This window comes from Siniperca chuatsi, linkage group LG9 (genome assembly GCF_020085105.1).
Source record: "Siniperca chuatsi isolate FFG_IHB_CAS linkage group LG9, ASM2008510v1, whole genome shotgun sequence".
NCBI classification, from domain to species: domain Eukaryota; kingdom Metazoa; phylum Chordata; class Actinopteri; order Centrarchiformes; family Sinipercidae; genus Siniperca; species Siniperca chuatsi.
In genome coordinates this window covers 27544008-27568637 of record NC_058050.1, presented here as the reverse complement: position 1 = coordinate 27568637, position 24630 = coordinate 27544008, and the positions used below count along the sequence as shown (strand labels likewise).

General features: G+C 40.5%; 1 protein-coding gene across 1 annotated transcript in view; it reads left to right on the top strand.

Moving 5' to 3' along the window:
* The first annotated feature begins 2673 nt into the window (after window positions 1-2673).
* Window positions 2674-24630, top strand: part of cdk14 (cyclin-dependent kinase 14) — a 196794-nt gene continuing 174837 nt past the window's right edge. Inside the window, exons 1-2 of the mRNA XM_044208669.1 lie at window positions 2674-3483; window positions 12881-12912. Of these exons, the coding sequence (XP_044064604.1) occupies window positions 3390-3483; window positions 12881-12912 (126 nt within the window). The 5' untranslated portion in view covers window positions 2674-3389. The remainder of the gene's footprint in view (window positions 3484-12880; window positions 12913-24630) is intronic.

Genomic DNA, 24630 nt, shown 5'->3' with positions numbered 1-24630 from the left:
GCTGTGTTAAATAAAAATAATGTGAGAGCATTAGATAATTATTGCGTTTGCTACTCTGAGTGATGGATTGATGTGGGAGCAGTTTGCAGCTCTTTAAGTGAACGCTCATAAATTGTATTGTCATATCTAGGGCTGATTTAATTTATATGATATACAGTGGTGGAATGTATTTACTCATGTGCTCTACTTCAGTGCAGTTTTGAGGTATTTGTACTTTTTGTACGTACTTAATGGAGCAGTTTTTGCTACTAAAGTAGTACTTTTTACTCCACTACATGTTTTCACAGCTCCAGATTCTAGTTACTTTATAGACGAATATTCTGCACACAAAACTTATCATCAGCTTACAAAATATATTGCCACAGATTAAACTACCCAACAGTGTGTAAATAGTTAAATTAGCTCCACCTCGACCAACTACATTAAAATGCAACTGCAATTAAAATGACATGTTAATACTTTAGTCAAGTAATGAAATGTTAAATAGTAACTATAACACTGATGGGCCATGCTTTACATTTTGCTGTTAATACATCTGTACGTTTAGTAAATGATCTGAATACTTATGTTACAAGCAGCTAATGTTGATGGTTTTATTTGTTTAAAACACACACACACCCGCATAGTCAGAATGGAGACAGATACACCATTTATGTAATGGGTTTCTGTAAAGCACACTGAGATACCCCTGTGCAAGAAATGTGCTACATAAACACAGAGCCTTTCACCGTCCCTCGGCTACATTGAAAAGAGATCCATCAACCAAGTGGCTCGCACTGTAAATGCACTGTGACAAAGAGGGCATGCATACCTGCTGAGGTACATTCCAAAGGCATGGGAATAAATCTCTGCTGTAGCCAGTGTGGTTCCAGACACTACCGTGTGTGATCACATCTAAGGTACCTTCAGTCTGGGTGCTTTACGTGTGGGCGCTGTAGTAACATCAGGTTAACCCTTGTGTTCTGTTGACATTGGCTTTATTTCCTCATCGTTTCGGGGGCCACAGACCCCACCAGTGGTGCAAAGAGCAATACAGCTGTGTAAAAGTAAAAGTCCTACATTCCAGATTTTACTTGAGTAAAAATGAAGTATAAGTGTAAAAGTAGAAGTATTTTTTAGGCAGAATGGTTCCTTTCTGTTATATTATTATATATACTGTATATATCATTATTTGAATATTATTACTGATGCCTTAACACATCGGCAGCATTTGAATATTATAACGAGTCAACATAGATCTGATATGCTGTTGGATCGCTGAATCTATGTCGATCATATTTTATAAGTTGATCATGTGTTTTGTATGTAAAATCTTCATCTGCAACCAGTAACTAGAGGTGTCAAACAAATGTAGCGGTGTAAAAAGTACAATACTAGCCTCTGAGGTGGAGGGGAGTAGAAGTATAAAGTAGCATAAAACTGAAGCACTCAAGTAAAGTACCTCAAAACTGCAACTGAGTAACTGAGTAAATGTACTTTCTGCCACTGGACCTCATTGCTGTATGTGTAAGAATATTATGTAGATATGATATGTAGACAAGTGTCTAACCAGTGAAAAAGCTCTTCTCACTGATTTCTCTACAAACGGCCTCCAGGGGGAAGTTACAGTACCAGACTACTCACATCACCTGACAGGATTGAAATGCAGTTACCTCGCTGCCATCTGGTGCCACCAGTGTGCAAAGTTACCTTAACCGCCATAGCAACTCTGAAGCTGGTCTACTTTCTACCTCTCTTCTGCATTTTAACATTAGGCCCACAGGTCTGGCTTTGTAACGCTCAGTGTTTCACAGAATGTAGAGGTGTGCTGTTCAATGTCTGGAAAATGTGTGCATGCATTATCAACTGAACTCTCTATAATGAAGGACCAATTCAAACTAATGAAGCTGTGCATTTGTCTCAATTATGACTGTGCTCCGGTCAAAGTAATTTGGCAGCAGTATGAAAACATTGCAGCCCTTTGCATTCCAGAGATGTTTCCAGACCGTAGCTGGTCTCTGTCAGTTTAACTGAGGACCAGATCCAACACTGAGACATGTTATGGTATACATACGCTGCTACACCATTGTTCTTTTGATGCCTCTGAATTACTCATGCAGCTGCTGTGGTGACTGCAGTACAGACATGATCAAATCTGAGATGCCAGCCAGCACATAAAGACACATGACAGAAGCAGAATAGAGCTCATGAGCTCACTGCTGCAGGATTTAGATTATTGATGCAGGGTTTGGATAGCTCTGATAGCTTTAATCCCAGAGCTCTCTTTAATCCCAACCATATACTATTTTAAATTAACTGACAAAATATGCTATTATTGTGGCAGAAAATGGGCTGCTGGATGTTATCATCAAATAACTATCTGCAGTGAGTTTTTGGCAAAAAGGGGCCAGAGAAGACAAAAATACTAGTTGTCATGAGAGTAAAATTCTGTGCACAGTCAAGACAAAATCAAAAATGGTGCAGAGCTGTCATAGTAATGATATCATATGACCACAAGTTATTTGCATGGCACCTTAATATTTTCACCAGATGCATGAGAAAGACGTGGAGCAGGATAACTCAGTCTGTTAGTGTACAATATCACCAAACTCCATAGAGATTTTTGTGGATTTTATTTATTAATGTATCAAACATGGATCCAAACAGAGCCCGGGTTAATCTGGTAGTTTTCATTAAATCTAAAAGATCAGCTGTGATATTCCCAGGTGATCTCGTGATTACGCTGATGAAGCTGATGTCTGGGGAATACCTCGACCTGCACACAATGACAGGGTCTTGCAGAGGCCAGCAGTCTCAAGCAGGAGCGCTGACAACAATCTGGCTCCCCATGAAAATATTCCTCCTCCTGCAACACATTACAGGGCGGCGCTGGCTCTTTGACGGCCAGTCTCCAGGACAAATAGAAACGCGATGCTTCCCGGGAGTCCTCCAATCCTCGCATCCAGGGCGGGGTCCGGGGGTCGAAACCAGAGAGAGAATCCCAAAAATGACATCTAGATTGCGGTGGAGCAGGGAGAGACTGGGACGCTGAGAGAAGAAAGAAAGAAGTCCAAGCTAGATCTCATTTTTAGGACCTTAACCAAAACAAAGACGCACCAGAAAGGCGCAGCAAATTACGCACGGTTTCCAGTTTGGATGCCTCTGCTTCAGCGCGGACTTTTATTGCCTCTTTGGAAATGTAGTTTTTTTTTCTTGAGAAAATCTCAAGAAGGCATTTGTTCTTACTAGTTGATGAGAAGAGTGAGAGCTGTTGAGGCTCCGTTTCCTGTTTGCCAGCGTTCTGCAGCTGGGCTGAAGAAGCCCCGCAGGGCTGACGGAACACCGGTCCTCCTTCCCCGCGTCAAACCACAGCCAGTCCGCTGCGAAACTCGGCCGGAAGAAAAAAAACAATGTGCGACCTGATGAAAGCCTCCCAGCCCGCGGAGAAAATCGGCAAAATGAAAAAGTTGAGGAGAACTTTGTCCGAGAGTTTCAGGAGTATTGGTGAGTAACGGGACGTGTTTTCCATTTCCCAGCTCTTTGTGCAAAATCAGAGTTGAGAAATGTCTCAAGCAGCAGCAGCAGCAGCAGCAGCAGCAGCAGCAGCAGCAGCAGCAGCAGCAGCAGCAGCAGCAGCAGCAGCAGCAGCAGCAGCAGCAGCAGCAGCAGCGCAGACCGCTGCTTCCTACCGGGGTGATGTCTGGTCACAGTCCGGGTTCCAGCCATGGACAAACCACATTAACTTGGCCTGTCCACATGTCCTTTAGCAGAATACTCCTTTTGGGGGGGGGGCTGACAGATTTTTTGGAGACAGATTCATAGTAAATACTGAATCTACTGTTGAATTTGAGGTTGACTGATCCTTAGGTCACACAGTTTTCCATCATCAGCATCATCATCATCTATTTTCCAATTCCGTTCCAGTCTCACAGGATGTGCTTGACCTCAGCAATAAATTCAAACTTATTTGTAGGACATTAGTTTCTGTCAGCATGTGGCCGAAACAAAGTGAGCCATGCAGACTCACCAGTGTTTTCACAGTAAAGGAGGGAAACTATTTCACACAAGGTGCCAAAACTTAATTAAGTGGGCGTTGTTTGAATGGTGTTTCACAGAAATACAGATGATGGTATCAGCCATGTAGGGCTGAAACAAATGATTTTTTTCACGATCAATCATCTGCTGACTGTCTTGATTAATCGGTTAATCCTTTGGTCTCTAAAATGTCAGGTCTTGATAAATGACCATTACAGTTTCTTTAAACTCAAGGTGAGCTCTGGATAGTGCTTGTTTTTCAGGGAGTGACTTACAGTTGTAATCCATTCACTGACCAATAGTTTCCGCTCTAATTAGCTTTTTTACATACTATAAAGAAAAACTGTTGATAGGAATCCCTTAAATTTGGTTATTAAACTAAATTTAAAATAAACGTGTCAGCTCGAGGACAAACTGTCATGGCACCTCTGTTTCTAAATGACCTCCAACATAGCTGACGTTTCCACACTGTGATTTCTTCTTCTCAGCCAACATACTGTATACACTGACACTGATGTATCGTGTCTGTGATATCCGCTGATAAGTTATATATTATTTATGAATTATTTCACAAGCAGGAGGCACAGTGTAAGTTGGTATTGCCACAAATTTGGTTGCCATTTCTCAAAAAATACCAATTCATAGTAGAGCCCGACCAATACTGGGGTTTTTGAGGCCGATACTCAAAGCGATAGCTGGGAGTTTAAAAGCTGATAATATATATTTTTTCTACCGATATTCAGTTTTTGACATAAACACATTACAGAAACATTTTTAATGAGAACCTCTTAAATGTGGTTATTGGGCTATATGTCGCTATTGTGATCAAGATATGTTGTAGATGGGACATGTTACTTACTGTTGGACATAAACGCCCATTCTGATATATCTGTGATGAGATAAAATTAGGGCTGCAACTAATCATTATTTTTATAATAATCTGGCAATAATTTTTCAATTAAATGATCAATTAACTCTATAGAATATCAGAAAATTGTGAAGAAACTGATATTCAACCATGTATACAGTGTAAGGCTGCGACTGACCGTTATTATTATTATTGACTCATCTACCTATTATTTTATGTGTGTAATCGATAAATTGTTGGCTGATAAAATATCAGAAAATAGTAACAACATGGCCATTACTGTCCAACTTGACTAATTCAGATAGTTTGGTTTGTCTGACCAACGGTCCAAAACTAAGAGAAAACAAAGAAAAGCAGGATATCTTCACATAACAAGTGGGACCCAGTGGAAAAATGACTTAAACCATGAATTGATTATCAAAAATGTTGCCGATGACGATGATCAATCATCTGTCAATTGACTAATTGATTAATCAAATAATCTTTTCGGTACTTTATACACTTGGACAATGCTGGTAAATTGGTCGGCATCTAATTCAGGATATGTGCAAACTAGAGTTAAATCCCGGCATCATCGCTGTCCTCATCATCATCATCATCGCTGTCCTCATCATCATCATCTCTCCTCAGCCCAGTTTTTCCATACACTTCTAGTCCAGTAATGGACGCTGTTGCTGCTAAAGTAACCTCGTATGTGAGTCTGAACAAAACAACACACAATCACATCACTGATTGTCAAGGTGCACCCATCTCATTTCATCTCTCTCTCTTTCCCTTTTTTGTCTCTCTCTCACACACACACACACACACACACACACACACACACACACGTGTGCAGAGTGCCTTGGCAGAGATCTTCACAGCGCTCAGTGGCCTTTGAAGCAGTGTGTGTGTGTGTGTGTGTGTGTGGAGAATGAATAGCTGGATGCAGCAGAAAAGATGAGAAACGAACAGAAGTGAGTTTGGGTCGATGTTGCGAGAGAAGAAAGATTGGCATTGACTTTTCTGCTGTGCCGACGCTCATCTCCTATTGGCCATCTTTCCTCCCATCTAAATCAACACATCTGAGCATTGATCGGGCTCTCGCTCTGCTCTACAGATGCTTTAACAAAGCACATTCAAGAGCCAGCTGTATAGTTTATGTACTTGTAACCGTGTTGGTCCAACCGGTCCCAGTGGGCCGGGCTGCATGACATGTCAAATGATGGCACTCTGCAACATGATGCATTGTGGATGTTTTCATTTGAATAGCTTCAAACCTGGTTAATGGACCGATGCAGGGGTTCTGAACCTTTTCTAAACTGTAGCCTCATGAGCCGAGTCATTAGAGAGCTGTCAGTTTGTGAAGGTGGCATGTTGTGTTTTCAAGATCATGAAGAAAGCCCCAGATGGATTATATGGAAATGATGGAACATCTCAAACCCCCTTTAATACATTTTTATTAATTTATTATTATCAAATGTCAAATAAATCTCCTTTGACCCCATCGGTAAGGGACATGTGGGGCCCTGACCCCAAGGTTAACTAACTGTAGATTAAAGAGTAGGTTCCACCCTACGGTGGCCGACAAGGGCAAACGCTCTGCAACTGAAGAAAACACATGCAAATAGACAAAACACAAGCAAATTAAGGAAACATCTTCATCAGTTTGACAACACATGCGCAGCAGTTTCCAGAGGACACTAAAAAGGTTTGTGACTCACGGAGTCGGGTCCGTATCATCCTTCATTGTCTGTCTATGATTCTGTTTTGGGCTGTTTCTCCACTTGGCGCAGTCTGATCTGCAGCGTGCACGTACCTCGCAGGAGCACGCAGCTTCAAAGGAACAGTTTGTAAAGCATTTTTGAAACTGAAAATTAAGGTAAATTTGAAAAAAAAAAAGTTGGAAAACTGCTGTTAATCAGAAATAATAACCAGGTTCATCAGTGATGACAGACGGACTGTAGCCTGCGATGAACGTTGGAGTGCACATAGGCTGAATAGCGTTTCCTGGGTTAATATCTGTCATAAACTAAACTAAATCTCCTCACGAATCATTAAAATTAAATAGAATTCCACTTTTTTGCCCTGCAAGGTCTTGTGAGGTGCAAGCACAGGCGCAGAGTAGAGCAGCAGCACAAGTCAGAAACCCACAGCATAAACATGACGATGATACACGGACCCGGCTTCAAGAACTCCACGAGTCACAAACAAGCGTGTCCAAGCCGTGTTCAGCGCTTTTCAGTGTCCTCTGGAAACACTTCCGTTGTTGTTTTGTGTATTTGCAGTGCGTTTCTGGATCTGGTTGTGTTGTGTGTATTTGTAGTGCATGTGTTATCAAACTGATGAAGATGTGTTCTTAATTTGCTTGCGTTCTTAAGTTGCAGTGCGTTTGACCTTGTCGGCCACCGTACTACCCTGATTGGGTGGCTTTAAAAAGCCAAGAAAATCACTCTGTTTTTATGGTCTTTTTTTACTTCACCTTTAAATTACGCAAGAACAAAATTATTAATAACAAAAAGGATTTCTTCTACTGCCCTCAAAGTAATTGTTGTTACAGTCGATCCCTGGACTTGCAGGATAAATCTGGGCAGCGAAGTAAATTATCAACGCATTACTGCTGTTGAGCAAAGCACTTAACCCACAGCTGCTCCTGAGGAGCTGCGGCGTGGCCGTCGGATCAGAGTGTGGCTGCAGCGTGTTCACTACCCCGGCCTCGCTGTTGCAGTTTGCATCCAGGGAGTTCAGAACTGGTGCTAGCTTACAGGGTGATGAGGGGAACTGCTCCTTCCTACTTCCAAGCCAGGGTCAAAGCCAACACTCCGGCCCTACACCATCGCGCTCCTCTGCCTCGTTATCATGGCTCTGGTCGGGGTGTGTGTGTGGCAGTACAGTTAAGACAGTCGTCTCTAACCTTCTCCGTGATCAATATTTTTAAATGTCAGTAGCTGAACCCTTGAGTTGTTGTCATTACGCCGTATTTATGTTTATGTTTTCAGACAACTTATTGATTGATTTTGTCAGACGCAATCATAAAATAGTGATTTGATCAACGCGTGGATACAGCGGTGCAGGAGGAACTGTTTATGTGGTCAGCAGGTAGCAATGATGAGCCACGATCAAATCACTGTTTTATGTTCATTCAGTTGTCTGACAACAGAAACATAAAAACACATATATTCGAACAACTACATTGTGAGTTTGGCTGAGTTAAAATAGGCCTACAGCGTCGGTGATCACAGAGAGCGGGAGGGCAAGGATCTTTCCGTCTAGGCTGTCGGTCCCACCTCGACCATTTGGCTGTCATGCAAGATTTTGTTGTTTGGTGACTGAAATAGGACGAGGAAGAGATTCTGCCGTTTTGCTGTTGTTCAGGTGTTTGAGTCTGGACGGAGGTCTTTACAAAAACAGCCTGGAAATGTGTGGACATGCGCTGCTTTCACATGTAAAAGGTGTTTTTAGAATTAGCGCGGATGTAGTATGTGAGTATAAAGTAAGGCATTCCTGGAGAAGAGCTTTGTGCTAAGTGACACTTAGCTGGATAAATAAATACATTCAATACTATGTCAGCTATAAATATACCTAATCGAGTGGTGGATAAATCAGCGCATCCCTGATGTTAATTTACAATGAAAACACCTTCTCTGTATGAGAGACAGGTTTGGCTTCTTAATGTTTTCCTCACAACTTTGATCAAAAGGCAAATTCTTTCAAGTGAGAGATGCTGTATGAAGAGCAGTAATGAGGTGTTCTGGGTTTAGAAGTGCCAGGATTTTTTTTTTTGTGTGTGTGTTTTTCTACAGTGAGTTTGGACCAAACGGCCTTCTTTTCCCTCTGTATTATTTTATGTCTCCCTCTCATCATTTCCTTCAGAAAGGGATTGTGTTATTTCCTTTATGCACTCTGGAAATAAATATAGTATAAAGATTATTTGCGGTGAACAAGAATGCTCCGACAGCCTCTCACCAGTATCAGAATCTGAATGTTTTGACAGATTCACATTCTTCACCGAGTACTCCTAAGACTACCCTTCAGCACAAATATAGATCTTTATCTGATGTTTTTCTGAAAAGTTTTCAAAACATCTTTTTATGTTTATCACATGCAAAACGTCACATGTAATAACTATATTGTAGCCAAAGCACATGCTTTCTGCACAGGTTGGTTTTAAAATGTAAATGAGAAATTTCCTAATCCCCGTACGAAGATACGTTTTCACTTGTGATTGTCTCTTTGCATGTAAGTGCACACCACATGTTAATTAGTGAGCTTTAGAGGTGTTAAAGAGGGGTATTTTTAAACTTTGGACAGAGCTAGGCAGGTTGTTTTTACCCTTCTTCCAGTTGTGCTAAGCTAAGCTAAGCTAATTGCCTTCTGGCTCTAGTTTCAGACTTATCAGACAGGTGATGATTGGCATCGATCTTCTCTCACTTTCTGCAAGAAAGCGAATAAGCGTGTTCCCAAAATGTTGAACTATTACTTTAATTATAATTTATATAATTAACAGTGTCTTAACAAGCTGTGGGAGGTAAAAGTTTTAGTCAGTGGCCATTTCGTTTCGCTAGCTATAATTAGCTGTAGCTAATTAACAAACTCTGAACTGGCAAGACAACAACACAGAAACTCTTGGCTGTCTGGATTATATTGTCTCAGCATGCCAGTGTCTGTCCTCTTTACGCTCCATCAAAGGTGGTTTTGTCAAAGAAGACAAGTAAGTTAAGTTTTACATAAGTAAGTATAACTTTGAAGTTTGAAAGACTGTGGCTGTGTCTTTTTGCGGTTTAAAAACACCAACAGAATAGCACGTGTTGCTGAGGATAAATGATGTAGGTGATTGGTAGCTTGGTAGTTTTCGAAAGAAAATAACAGTCAGAGTTTAACTTCTAAGCACATCATATTACCGTTTTTAGCTTATCATCTTAAAATCTCAGAGACCGGACCTCCAGGATTCTGTCGCTGTCTGCCCGAGAAGCTAACGTTAACGTTAGCTTAAGAGGTCAGAATGCAAAGTTGTCAACTGTATCATTAGCAGTTGTCAGTCTGGTATTAAACATTGTCAGACATGGCTTAGTTTAGGTGTAGTGCTTGTCGCTCTTATCAATAAATAAAATGACACTTTTGAATACAATTTGAACATAACGATAACGACATAAATGTTACCTAAAGTGTTAAATTGTATTATAGAAAACTAGCTTAGCTTACTTGACTTTTCGACATAGAAATAAGACACATTTGTCATAATGCTTCATATAAAACAACGTTGACCACAAACACGTGTCTAATACATAGAAAATATTTGCAATTTAAATTGCAGTGTCGGTCAGAAAAATTAATTTAATGATTTTTCTCAAGTCGTTCAGCTCCAGTAATATCTAGTTTAAAATGTGAATGATTAATACTACAAACTACAGCATTTTGAATACAAATACATTTCCCCAAAAGCATTAGAAATATCTTTTGAATTAATATTTAAAAATATAAAGATCATTTTAATTACAAATAATTCAATTGACAATGTAAAATGCGTTTCTAGCACTAAATTTTACATGTCAGCCAGTGCAGAAGCTTTATTGTCTACCTGCAGTCTAATCCATTGCACTGAGTTGGGATTTGCAGCAGTGATGATGCTGTCTGGAGTGTCTGGGAAGTGTTTGGGGAATGTGTGTGTACTGACCGGTACTGACCCTCTGAGGAGAAGGAAGCAGCAGTTTAACGGCTCGGTGGCTGGCCGGACAGTGCTTCCAAACACTCAATCTGACATAAAAACAAATTAATTTTACCACGGAGCAGCCCCCAGAGCACTCACGTCTTTTAGCCATCTGTACTGTCTTTCTCGTCATCAAGTTAACAACTGAAAACCATCATTTGCCAATTAATAATGCTCTCCACAAGCTATGAGAGGGATTCAGAAATCAAAGCTGCAGAAGCAAACAAACTCTCCTCCTCCTGCTAAAAATGAAGGATATTGACGTCAGATGCAATACTGACATCCCCTGCAAGGAATGCGAGGAACACAGTGGATTGTCAGTGTGGATGTAGACATAACAAATAATTGAATAGCTTTTGATATACCAGTACTTGTACTTTTTGAATGATTCTGGTATAACAGGAAAAATTTTTGCAATTTTGATTTTTGTAGTCTCTTCTGCCTGCAATAAAACATTACATGCAACATATTATACATTATTGAGATCTGAAAGTTGTTTCCTGACTATTTCAGGAAGAAGAATTGTGATGCCATTTTATGGGAGATCATAACACACCCCAGTAACCAGATTTAATGCAGATGCTTGGTAACAAAGAAGCAGTATTCCAAAACCATGGAATACTTACAAATGATCCTGGAACTCTCAGACTTTGGCATCCAATTTCTGTGAAGTGTGTCCAGCATGACCTCCACCTCTATTTGACCACTACCCCCTCTGCTGGTCTTATTGTTGTTTGAGCCTGTTTTATTCTTGCCAGATGAGCTCCCTGTGTATGGCTGGCTTAATTAAGAAGCTTCAACCTGGTTTTAGCAGCCGGTATCTGGATATCCTATCAGGATAAAGAAAAAAAACACTTTTTTAATTCAAGTGTAAATGCAAGCAGAGCCATTGCTGTGTGCAATATTGTTCTTTATTTCTTCTTACAAAATAATGCTGCCTTTCTCTCTTTTTGTCAACATTTCTGAGGACACTGTTGTTTTGTTTGAATAAACTTTATTCAATTATTAATACTTCCAACTGGAAGTTCCATGCTTATGTTCAGTGTGAGCGCCCATGTTGTGACCGTAAGATCTGTGACCTGTACAGTGTAAGCATCAAAGTTGGCTTCTTAAAAACGTAGTTTGAGTTAACGCAACATACAAGATTAATAAAAACGCACAACGTCTGCCCAGTTTAACAACGCCTCTTCCCGCTATCTCAAGCTGCCCGTCAAAAAGCAAGACAGACAACCCCTTCCTTGACAATACAACAGCATCGCTTCGGGAGACCCTCAAGGGTCCGCTACGATGTGCAGGACCAGGGTCACATAGCCAATGGGTAGATGAACTAGCACCAGTGCTAGCAAGCATTAGCGTAGTTAGCAAGGCTACCAAAAGGTGGCCTACGGATTTCTTCATCTGTGTCCATCTACTTGCACGTCGTAGAGGTCCCTTACAGTAAGAGTATATCGCATTACTTCCCTTGACCTGATGGGGACCATGTTTGTTGACAAGTCTGCCAGCCCCACCTACCTAATTTGCATATCGAGATTACAATGAATTGAGACAATGAGAACTGCAAAGGTGTGCGATCAGATGTCATTATCCAGATACAGATCACATGTTTTGGTGGACACCAGGTCAATGTGTCACACCATCATCATTTGTAGAATTATTGTCTATAATCAGTATTTTTATTTGTCCTGTCATATTTCAGCAACTACCAAAGCATAACACTTATTACAGCAAATGCATACACTTGATATTATAGATTTCTATAGTAAGTATTGGACATGTGTTTCATGAATCTGTGATAAAACATTCTAAACTCAAGGTTACTAGTGTTTTCTGGAGCTTTTCGGCTGCATGGCCTTATTAATGAAGCAGGCTTTTCACAACCACTACATGTCAAGGCTGTGATGTCATGAATCTATGTTGATGTCACAGCAAGGCTGTTTCAAGCAGATTTCATGCAATGACACGATGTCATATTGTAAATACAACTGGAAATTGTACAATGGAGTATTAACTATCTGCAACATTAAAGTAAAACATCAGTTTTATCAGTGCTGGTAGCCAGGCTTGATAGGACTGAACAAGAGATGGTGATGTTTTTGTGTGAAAAGCTGTTGACATAAAATATGAGATGTCTTGACAAAGTTTTTAAAAATCCCAATGTTTTTTTTTTCCCACCATTCCTGACAAATTTCGGCACAGTGACAACGTTCTCTGCTGTGCTGCATCTCTACCATTAGACTTTTTATTTTGTTCATTCTTCAAAAGATGTCTATACAGGCAGTGTCTGATTCTCTCTTCCTTTACTCTCTTTGCAGCTTTCAAGAAAGAGGACAGCGGCTTTGATGAGGTAGGATGAAAACAAGGGAATTTTAGCTTGTGACATCACCGGCCCATTTTCAGGGCTATACCACAGTGTTGTACGCTGTATGTTTCACTACAATTATTCATCAAGGTCTTGTTGGCCAGATGTTGCCAGGACTGCATTGCAGTTGATTTTTTTTTTTTTTTTTTTTTTGTGGATGCTGCTTTATCTCAGCGCATATGGTATGTAATATATTCATGTGTGGAGCATGGTGGTTCTCCCTCTCATCTAAGAGATGTCCCCCAGGGTCAGTCGCCATAACAGGGCTTCTCTGGCCTGACAAATTAGACACCACCAAATGCACCAACCAAATTCTCTCTGCATGAGTACCCAGGGCTCTAGACCTGTTTCTCAGCCATCCCATAACTGTCTCAAAACACTCTGCTCACCGTCCTGAAGTGAAAACTGACTGACTGTCAAATGCAAAATCCCCATTTTTCATTCTTGTAAATTCTCTGTCTCATTTGAAATGCATTGGTATTTGAGAGCGGTTAGTCCACACAATGAACAAGGACAGTTGTCCACAGTTTGATAGTTGAGGTTTGTCCACATGTATGGCCTCTTCTCTTTGAGCAGGTACAGTGTTCTGGCGAACTGAGTCTCCATGTTTTTCCTGCACTACTGTACACATTGCAGTATGATGCAGGCACGTGCCTAACATTCCTAAAAACACCCCCGCTCCCCTGCTGCAGTCTCAGTGTAAAATTCATATTAAATGGTTGAATTGTGGTGTGTAAAGGTGCCAGGTGGACAGCATATTAAGAGCAGTTCAGTATTTAAAAAACATTTCATTTATGTGTTTCGAGTGGGAAACCATTTTACTCCAGGCAGTGCATCCACAGTATCATTTTGAGAGGTTGATTTACTTTGGATATTGCACTGCTTTTATTGGTTGCTAATGAGTATGGTAAGATTTGTGCTCATTTACTATATGATCGCACCGAGGATTTGTGTTTGCAAACTGACAGAAATTTGGCTAAACATTGCTAAAGATTGTTAATGCAATATGCATTTACAGCATTCCAATGTAGGACCTCTGTATAAGGGAGGAGGCCAACATTGGACTCCACAACATCACACAAATGTTTGACATATTGGCCTTATAAAGTTGACATGGCTACAATGTTAGAAAACATTGAAAACTTCCCTTTTTACGCATTCAGCGGACACAGAGACCCATTACCATTCATTTGGAATTCTGTATGAGTCCACCTCATGAATCTAAGTCCATATTCACTCTCTGTTCAGCTCCAGTTTGGTCCCCACCAACTCCTGAGAAAAAACATCTGGCTCTTTAGCTGCTAAATGCTCCACTATGTTTACCAGCTAGATGCTAACTGTTTCTGTCTGCTGTTTGGTGCTGGGCAGGTAGTGTACAGTGGCTTTTGTCAGAGATGTTTCACTGAAAACAGCTGCCTGAAGACGCTGGAAATGAGGTTGATGAGAGCTGTGAGACTGAACCAAAACAGTCAAGTTGCGAGTCGTAAAAACCAAAACAAGCAGAGTTGTTAATATAAAAATATTGATTAGTGCAGCTTAGTGCAGGTCTGCGAAGCAGGTGTAAGCTAGAATTTGCAGCCGTTATGTAGCTGGGAAGGTAATTTTCTGTAGTCTTTAATAGTAAAAGTGCGCACCAGTATCTTTTTACTGAAGCTTTCGAGTGAGGGTCTCCATGTGAAATCAAGAAATTATTAATGATGCTATAAGAGTGGACAATAAAATTTGGAAAATCAATTAAGAAACTGTTTATGGTTAAAATAACCAGACATTGAATATCTGTTTTTGTCTAATCTAGCAAAACTGACAAATCAAGAAACTTCATCGCATTGATGTAAAAATGCTATCACGATCTAATGTCATCACGAAGCAGTCCTGGTATTTGATTTGCAACTTTTTCAACAATGGTGTGAAACCACCAGAGATATTAAAGGGATAGTTACCTCGGTATAAATGGTATGGCAAACGGTTGACAAATTTATATTGTCTCACGGCACATAGTGTTGTACTGACCAACCCTAGATGCTTCAAGCACCACTGTTGTACAAAAGTGGCCCCCTTTTTTGTGGCAAGATGTTGCCACAAACTCATTTTATCCCAAAACAGCCCTTTATAACATATCGATTCCTCTCAAATTGTCTCTCAGTTCGCTGGCTTCGGTGGCTGGTTGATGAGGCAGTCGATAGGTCTGAGGATACTGGGATGTTGTGTTTGTATTGACAAGGAAATCCTGCTTGGTTGCTTTTCTGAGTTAAAGTAACAGTGAGTGTTCAGCAGTGCTCCACCTGCACCTACTGCAGAAGGCTAACTAAAGCTGTGTCCTTGTTGTAAAGCAACCACATGGTCTCAAAGCCTTTGGAGTCTTTCCAGTGTATTGTCTGCATAAGGCATTGGCATTGCCTAATGAATAAGTGATAAGACACCAGGATGCTTTGTGTTGATGTGGCAGACATGTTGCCCTTGTGGTTGCTTGGTAGATTCCTTTATTGATTTTATCTGATAGACCTGCTGAGATCCAGAACTGTGATCAAGAGAGATGTGAGGGCAAAGAGATCGGTACTAGAGTGATAATCAGACTGTTTTCTTCTCATCATTACTAGTCATGGTGTTGGTGTTCAAATTTGTCCTAACCATGTAGTAGCAAGTGATGTATCCATCCCTCCAATGTCATTTTCAGTCACCGCTAAAGCTGCAGTAGTGTTTGCTAGCAGTACTTAACTTCAGATGAATATGTTGATTTAAGAATTGTTATTTCTGTAAGTCAACTTACTGCACAACAAGCTAATGTAAAGCTGCGTTAATCTCATCCACGCATGTTGTCATTTTCATGGCAATTTTTCTGTCACTATTTTTCTGTCTCTGGGAAGGTGATCCCCATTCTTAGTCCCGCCTACAAAATTCCGATTGGCTCGGTTATTTTTCCAACCAGAGAAACAGCCATCAGTGAGCACAACACCAGACCAATGATGTGGGCAGCGATTTGAGCCTGAAACCAGGCTAATTTATAATGATGACAAAGGAAATACAGAGTACAGTTCAATCACAATGAGCAACCTAAAGGCAGACTAAAGACTAACGGCACGTATTTGATTATAACACAATTTAGGTAAAGAAGAAATGACATTGTTAAAATTTGTTCTCTGGTTGATCATAAGTAGGGTTATGTATTGAACCTCAATACTTTTTGAGTTGACATTTACATGCTGGATTTTGTGAAGCCAGTACAACAATGATTAAAAAATCAGATAACCATATATCAGCTGATATAACATAACAGTTTTGATAAGGATCCCTTAAACTTGAAGAAAGAAAAAAGGGGTTTAAACATCTTTATATTCCCTTAAGTAAGGTATTGAAAAAAGTATTGCTTTGGTATCTGTACCGAAATCCAGATATTGTACAGGCTTTGATATTGAAAACAAAACGCAGCCCTTTTTATAAGGTAACAGAGACACATGTACAGTATTTGACAAACGAATCAAAATGTCAGTAAAAAATGGTGCAGATGTGAAATGTTGGATGTTTTGTGCTAGTTAACAGCATTACACTATAGATTATGGGAAAAATAAACAAAAAAGTAGACATTAGAAGACCACCATGAGGCTAAAATGATGGCTGTCATTTCCTGAGTGGTGAAGGAAACCGCCTTCTAACTTCCCTAGCTTTGGGATTGACTGTTTCTGAGCCTCAGACACAGAAAGCAAAACTGTGTTTAAACAATGTTAATATTAATGGCACCCCCCAAAATACAGTAAGGGCTTTCAGCATTATGTACTTAAACCGAAACGTGACATGTGCAGTACTCTTACAAATTGTCTTTTTGTGCCATCTGTAACACCCATAACTCATCTCAATCATCTCCATGTCCAGCATGACGTTTTTATCGCTCCATCTGATTTTATGTGTCCCATATTCACCATAAATAGAAGAGAAACAGTTTGCTCTCATACTGCAGCCTCAGCTGTAGTGTGGTGTAGTTGGGGCAATGAGGAATGCTACACTGTCAGATTTTCCCATTGAGAGGACTTTGGAGAAGTCTTTATTTTGGTTGGCAAAGGGACATGAGAGCTCAGATATCATGGACGTCACGTATATTTGGCAACAGGGCTGTTTGTCAAGTTTCCTGTGATTATTTGGATAAGAAGATATAGCCCATGTTCTTGTTCAGGAAGGGACTTTTGGGGTGAAACAATGTGAAGCAGACCATTTCTAGAAGTCAGTGCAGTGGGAATTAGCTTGGGCCATTTGCTATAAATGGGCCTTGCTGCTAAGGAAGAATGTAAAGAATCTGCGAAGGAAAAAGACCTCCCTGTCCAGCAACATGATGTTTGCAAGAAATTGAATGATGTCCTGCAGCTACAGTATGTGGACATATGGGAGCTTGGCTTAAAACGGCAGAGAATGTGCATGCAGTCCCACCGCCTGTGTGTCTGAGAGGCAGACAGAGACTGAGAGCTTGTTTGCCACTTGTCTGTTGAACTGATTATCATTTATCACAGTGAGTAGGAAACTATGTGTCTGTTGAAACCATCGAGACGGCTGGTCAGGCCCAGAGGTCTGAGCCTACATTCAGACAGCAGGAGAATTTCTTATTGCTCGCGCTTCATAGGCTTGATGTCTTGACAAAAAATATGCAGGAAAATTGACATAGTGACATCACATTTGATGAAAGTTGATATAGCAGAGAGCCAACAAAGGGGGGGGGGACTGATTCATTAAGGAACAATGACCAAACCTTAAATGCTTGCAAGGCTATAAAAATGCATTTTTCATTTGCACATTAATTTGTCAATGGCTGATAAAAATGAATTAGATTTATGTGTTGGACCACTGGAACATGGATACCTACCTCATGTGTGTGAGTTGAGGATGGAGCTGGAACCAGGGGCTATGCTAAACCTAGCTTAGCATAAAGACTGGACGCAAGGGGAAACAGCTAGCCTGGCTCCGTCCAAAGTTTAAAAAAAAAAAAAGTTGTAATTAATATGTTGTATCTTGTTTGTTTAATGTGTAGACTAACATGCTGGAACTATTTCTTGATGAATAACAGTTTATCCATCTGCCCAGTGCCTGGCACTAGTGTCTCTGCTGGTTGCCAGGCACCTCACAGTTGCCATTTTACAGGGGGGGTTATGAGCCTGTGAGCCTGAGCTGTTTGTGTGTATGGATTAAACAAAGGGATACAAAGTGTTAGTCAGTGAGCTTTAGAGGTGTTGGTAGGCATATTGTTGAATTCTGGACAGAGCCAGGCTAGCTGTTTTCCCCCTGCCTCCAGATTTTATGCTAAGCTACGCTAAACACCTCCTAGCTCCAGCTCCCTAGTTAACACTCTGACATGAGAGAGGCATCGTTTTTCTCATCCAGATCTTGGCAAGAAAGCGAATAAGTGTGTTTCTCAAAGTGTTTAACTATTCCTTTAAACTTTTCCTTTAAACTTTTGATTAAGCTTAGGCAACTAAGACATCTCAGTTAATGGGGAGGGAGCAATATTTTAGACAGATGCTGACTGTTCGTAGGATACGGGATATGAGCCGCATGTCCGGTGTCATAATTCGGCGCTTTATAACACCCTACCATCCTAGAGGTTTTCTATAACAATGTCATGCTACTTCTGTCTTTGCTTATCAGAGACAGATAGTCACTAGTCACACAGCCACAAGAGGTCACTTATCCGCTAAATGTGAACAGAGGACATTTTCAGTGTTCTAGGAGTTCAGGAGAAAGTGCTATTCTGCCTTAAAATCTCTGACCAACGAAGGAGATCTCTGCCTGTTACAGATGGATGAAAGATTTGAGAGCTCTCTCTCTCTCTGTCTCTAATGGAAACAGATACTGAAACCTGACTGGCTTAATCTGAATCTGTGGTGAAAGTGCTGCACTCAACAGAAAGCGCCTGTGGTGGCTTTGATTATTGAGGATGGTTTCGCTGCATATCTACTTTGTGTGTGTGATTATTTTTTTTTTGTCTTGAAACAATTTGCTGTCACAGAAACATTTAACTTAACCAAACTGGTTTTGTTCGAGGTTTTTGATCAAGTTTTTGATTGATTCATGATTATTACTGAGGTAATGATTTTCTCATTAGCCATCTTTGAATCTTTGTTTTCTTGGGCTCTTTGTCTCTTTTTCTGCCTCTTTGTACCTCTCCATTGTGTCTTTGTCACACTAGAACTTCATTATCTTTTCTCCAATTTGAGCTGAATAATTTCATGTGTTTGGTGTCAGGATAAAAAATGAATGCAACAAATGTGTTTCTTAATTACTGGAAGCCCTTGGAGAATCCATTAAAAGCAAAATGCTGTCATTAGTTGCAGGGAGCATAAATCATTGTGAATTCTGTGGAATTCATTTAAAAAATGGAAGAAAAAAAAATCAGTGCTTCCATGTCATGATTTTTCGCTGCTCTCTGTTTTTGTCACGGTATGAGCCTGGAATTCTAATGTTCCATCTGCATTCAGAGTAGGATTAAAGTAAAACAAATTCAACCTTTTATTTTTCATGTTTTACCACCTTGAATTAACATTTCCAAGTCAGGCAAATATAATTTAACATCCCCTTTATAAAACTGCATAACATGAATAGTTTATTTTTGACTGCGACATCAGATGAAACCTTCCAACTCCCAATTTCCCAGTGAATTGCTTCATCAGCTTTGCCCTATTTGTATGTTCCTATAACCACAACATTTCATTGTGAACATGTTGCTGAATTGCCATCAGCATTGGTTCAGTTTGGTGCTCTGTTACTTTCAAGTAAATGTAGAAAAAAACGTGGCTTTGGTTGTTCTGGACGAAGTAAACTTTTGCTTCACTAAATATTGCTCATTCTTCAACCAATGGGTTGATTGGTCAGAGAAAAAAGTTGCCGTAAAGTTTGGAAGCAATTTGCAGGTTTCAGAAGTTTTTCTTTTAATGATATCCTCAAAGTTCGTCGTCAAAGAAACACAAGAGTCTCCTGGAGAATTTAAAGGAAAACTACGACATCGCCAAAAATAGGTCCAACAGGGAAAGACACACGAGCTGAAAGACGATCATTCAGGTTGCGCACACACACTGTCAGTTTAGCCAGATTAGCTACCTAGCTACTTTATGTGGGGGTGAAACAGAAAGTGAGCACAGCTGTAATGTTGCTAACAGTCCCCCAGTGCACAGGAAAACCAGGAGTGCGCACCACTATGGTTAAGTACAGCAGGTCAAAGTTGCAGCAGTTAGTCAGTCTGTAAACTATGATGGTTGTTTGTAATGGACATTCTGGGTAATAGTTTTGCCGTTCACCGTCATTTCCTCTTCCAAAAAGGTTGAAGGGGTTTCGTGACCCCCTGTCTGATCGTCTGATGGCTCGTGATTCTTGCCATCTGAGCGGTGTGGAAAATGGCTCTAAATACTTTGATACCAACGAGCTTCAGCCACCTTTGCTATAGAGAAGAAGACAGACGGTGTGAATTAGACCTGTGGCAAATTCAGCTTTGTGCTACCACACCGTAGTCCGAAAGTGAATTGATTTGAACTGCTGAATGTTTAATCTTTAGGCAGCTGTTAGTGGCACATGCAACATCATTTTATTCTCAGTCACTGGATGTTTGTTACTCAAATGCTTAGCCGGCTTTCCAATTGGCTTTTTCATGTACACATGTATGTGGGGGGGAAAATCAGTCAGCACTGTCTTGTATCACTAATAAACTTAAAATAAGTAAGTCATGGTTCCGGAATAAGGTTGGGTGTAGGGGAGAAATCTGATGACTTTACTGTAACCAGGTCTGATTTTCTGTGTAACCTCATTTCTCACCATATCATGCTTTCTTGTGTGCATATAAACATGCTGTCAATTCAGAAAACCTTTACCTCCTGAACCTTGGACACCTGAAATAAATCCTCTCACTTTGCAGCTCTTTTGTCTTGTGGTGGTGTGCGGTAATACTTGTGTTATACTTGAACACACAGAGAGATGAATTAACCATGACCACCCACTCTCATCCTGGGCTGATCTTGAGATAGAAGCTGAAGAAGAATCAGAGTGGACAAAATGGCTGACGTGATTTTTGATGTGTTTCCCCTTGTGAGACTGCCTCACAGGGTGAATGACAGTTTTGGTCACATTTAGCAAACATCTCTCTCAGATCATTAAGCCCCGATGAATATAGAAATGCTGTCAACATCGCTCCTCTTCCAAGAGCAAGGTCAGCAACGTGACTGGCTATTGGCTGAAGCATTTCCCAATAGAAAATTTGCAGGCATAGAGGGGAAAAACAGCAACAGCAGAGTCCCTTTCAATAGATTTTTTTTTTCTGGTTGAAGTTCAATTACCAATGCTTAATTTGACAGCTTTGAAAATTCCAATCAATGTGGCGCGTTGGTAACGTTCCCTGAAATGACAAAGAAAAGGCTATTGATTAAAGCGCTCTCTGGTTATTGTTGTGAAGATCCATTGGCTTTTCTATCATACATGGTTGTGGATGTAAACCTTGACATGAATTCAATAAAGTGTTGAGCCAGAGAGCATGAGAGATGACTGGGAAGGAGGAGAAAAAGGACAGGGCCTGTCAACCAGTAAAACAGCAGCGATAAAAGACCTCTGATGAAAGAGTGAGATGGGTCAAGGTGGGTTGGAGGCAGTTCACCCTGCACGTGGAGCACGTTGCGATGCTGATTGGAGTCTTCCCTACACTCGAGATAACAGTATTTGTGGCCCACGGCTCGGATCAGGTCACCTTGCTGTGAAACGTTACCGTTCCATGTCACCCTCTCTACTCTGGATGTCCGGACACATTATCAGACCCTCAGCTTGTGTCATTTAGCAACGTCCTGCCGAAGACTGAGGGTCAGAGGTCACACGGAGTCATGATAAGCAATCAGACGCAGTAACAGCATGATGATTGGAAATGAAAGGCGAGGGTTCGGGAATGACTTTCAGACAAAATTAGGTCATTTTAACATTAAACCTTTGTATCGGCTTGTAAATAATGACTTTTTGTTTCAGAGTTTCTCAGAGTCGGGGTCAGGAATCCATGTTCATGAGAGATTTCTAAGACTAACACAGCGATATTTGTTTTATATGTTAAAAATGCTTTTGACAGTGTAGAATACAAAGTAGGAACCAAATATTACAACTCAATCAACAAAAGATAAATCAGTTACAGTGTTAACAACTGATTAATCGTGATTTATCAAGTAACCACATTAAGAGTCTATAACTATAAGAGTCTAAATGCTAACACCAGCATGCTCACAATGATAATGTTAACAAGATGATGTTTAACAGGCAGGCTTGGAAAGAGTACTAGAATATTGTACTCAGGTAAAAGTAAAAAGAGTAAAAATGTACTCAGATAAAAGTAAAAGGTAGGTCAGTTAGAATGTACTCTGATGGTGAGCTATTAAATTAAAACACCTTTAGGCTAAAAAATAAAGTGCTTTAACATGCCAGCGAGCCCCTATGTCCAAACCAACAATAAATTCCCTTTCTATAGACAAACATTTGCAGCCTGTGCATACAACTGATTATCAATTATATATATATATACATCTACCTCAGTGTAGCCTTACTGGAATTAACCAGAAAAGAGGACAAAACGCAGACAATTACACAAAAATTACGACATCAAATAAAAAGATCTGTGGACACCGCAGAGGGTGCAACAAGCAATATTGGGCTAAATATTAAATAACCTGCCACTTTAACAGCAGAATAAAGCATCACCAAGGCAGACAACTCAGATGTATGAACAATATAAACCCGACAGCCGCTGCAGCCAACAAACACACAAGGGTGTTCCCTTGACTTTTCATCTAGTAGCATCATCACTTCAATTTTCAACTTTGATTTATAACCAAATGCCTCAGCTGTAAGCTTCTTTGTGTTTAGTGTTAATTAGCAAATATTTAGCATGCTAACACGCTAAACTAAAATGGTAAACATCATACCTGCTGAACTTCAACATGTTAGCACCAGCGCAGAAGAGCTAGGATGGCTGCACTTTTCGTCCCACTGCACTGGTTGTCTGAGAAGCTGTGATTTTGATCACTGACCATCCAGCCATGAATGGATGTAGTGTGCTGTTATGATTAGCATGTGTACCCAGTGTTTAAGAGGAGTTTCTAAAAAACTGTGGCTTAGTGACAGAGCGGGCCGTCCACTAATCCCGCTTCTCCCAGCCCACATGTCGAAGATGATGATGATTCATTTCTTTGGACTGATGAGCAGTTGGCACCTGCCGTCAGTGTATGAATGTGTGCGGTGGTCAGAAGACTAGAAGGGCTCTATACAGTCCATTTACCATTAAAAAAAAATAAACAGGTGCTGTATGGTGCTGATTGAACCCTAAATCAGGCTCACCTTTCAAGCGAAAGTCCTTTGATGTTCTTGCATTGTGGAGGACAGTGTTCATCTCAATCAGTACCAGAAATATCACACTTTGTATTTCCTGAAGGGCAGGCAGCCTCTGCACAGTCTGTAATTGCGGACACAATACATATCAGATAGCTATTGTCAGACACTCATCGTCACTGTCATATCTCAGACACAACATTTCCAGCCAGTGACACGACGTCAGCCTGCTAACTAGCAGAGGATCAGAACAAGCTGCAGCCCATGCCTTACAGTAAGACAAATGCGCTTCAACAGCAGAAAACACTTGATGTCTTATTCAATTCAGTTTTTTTTTTTTTTTTTTTTGTTCATTCCTTCCTTTTATACTCCTGGTAAGTGTGATTGTGTGAGGTCACACTCTCACTAGCATATTGAGTGTTGCTCTCAGAATTGTCTGGCAGTAATCACAGCCAGGATTTCATCATTTCATTTTATTTCCTCACGTTGTGCTTCTAATATAAGCCTCTTTACACGCTATCAGTCACTTCTATTTAAAAAAAATGTCAGCTGTAGTAGAAAAGAAATGCCTAAGTGTTGAGTCAGAACGAGATTAGTCTTGACTCGGTCAGAGGGACATACTGCCCTGTGTCTGATTTTGAAGCTTATTACACTTTTTTTTTTTTTTTAATTTTTAAATAATACACACTCAAGCTTGACTTTGTTGTTAGTATGCTGCTGCCTAAGATGCATGCTTGATCCTGTGCCAGTCTCTATAGCATATAGCTGATACCTGGCTCTCTCCCATCAGGCCTATGGAGAGCCAGTCAGTGTCTGATTGATCGTAGCAGCATTACTGTACAGGAGAATGTAGCTCAGGCCTCAGGGAGCTCTGTGCTGTCATCAGCAACCTTTGACTCCTGCACTTGTTTAGAGGTAGTGATCACCTGAATATAGCACCGTGTTGAATGTGTAATGGTGTTCAGTCATCGCATTTACACCTTTTGAAATGAATTCCAAGTCTTGCAGTGCATGTCTGTTGGGAGTCAGCAGTGAACGTGATATAATAAACCAAGAGGTTCTGTTCTTAATATAACCTACTGTAATGCTGTTGCAGTAAGCTGTGTAGGGGCTCCCCTGGGTGCTAGCATCTGAGGCAGCCAGGCAGGCAGCATCACTGCGTGGGTTGTATGTTCTTTCTATACGTGTTCATGTTTCCAAGTGTTAGCAGCAGGGTTCAACGGACATGTACGTTTGATGTATTTTTAGAAAATATTTGTCGTTTTTGATGTAACCATTTTTCTTCTTGTTTCTCCAGGATAGAGTTTTCATCAGAGCACTGTGTGCTGCCAGCATATTCCATCAATAAAAATCAAGAAAATAAATTAGACAGAGCCCGGCAGG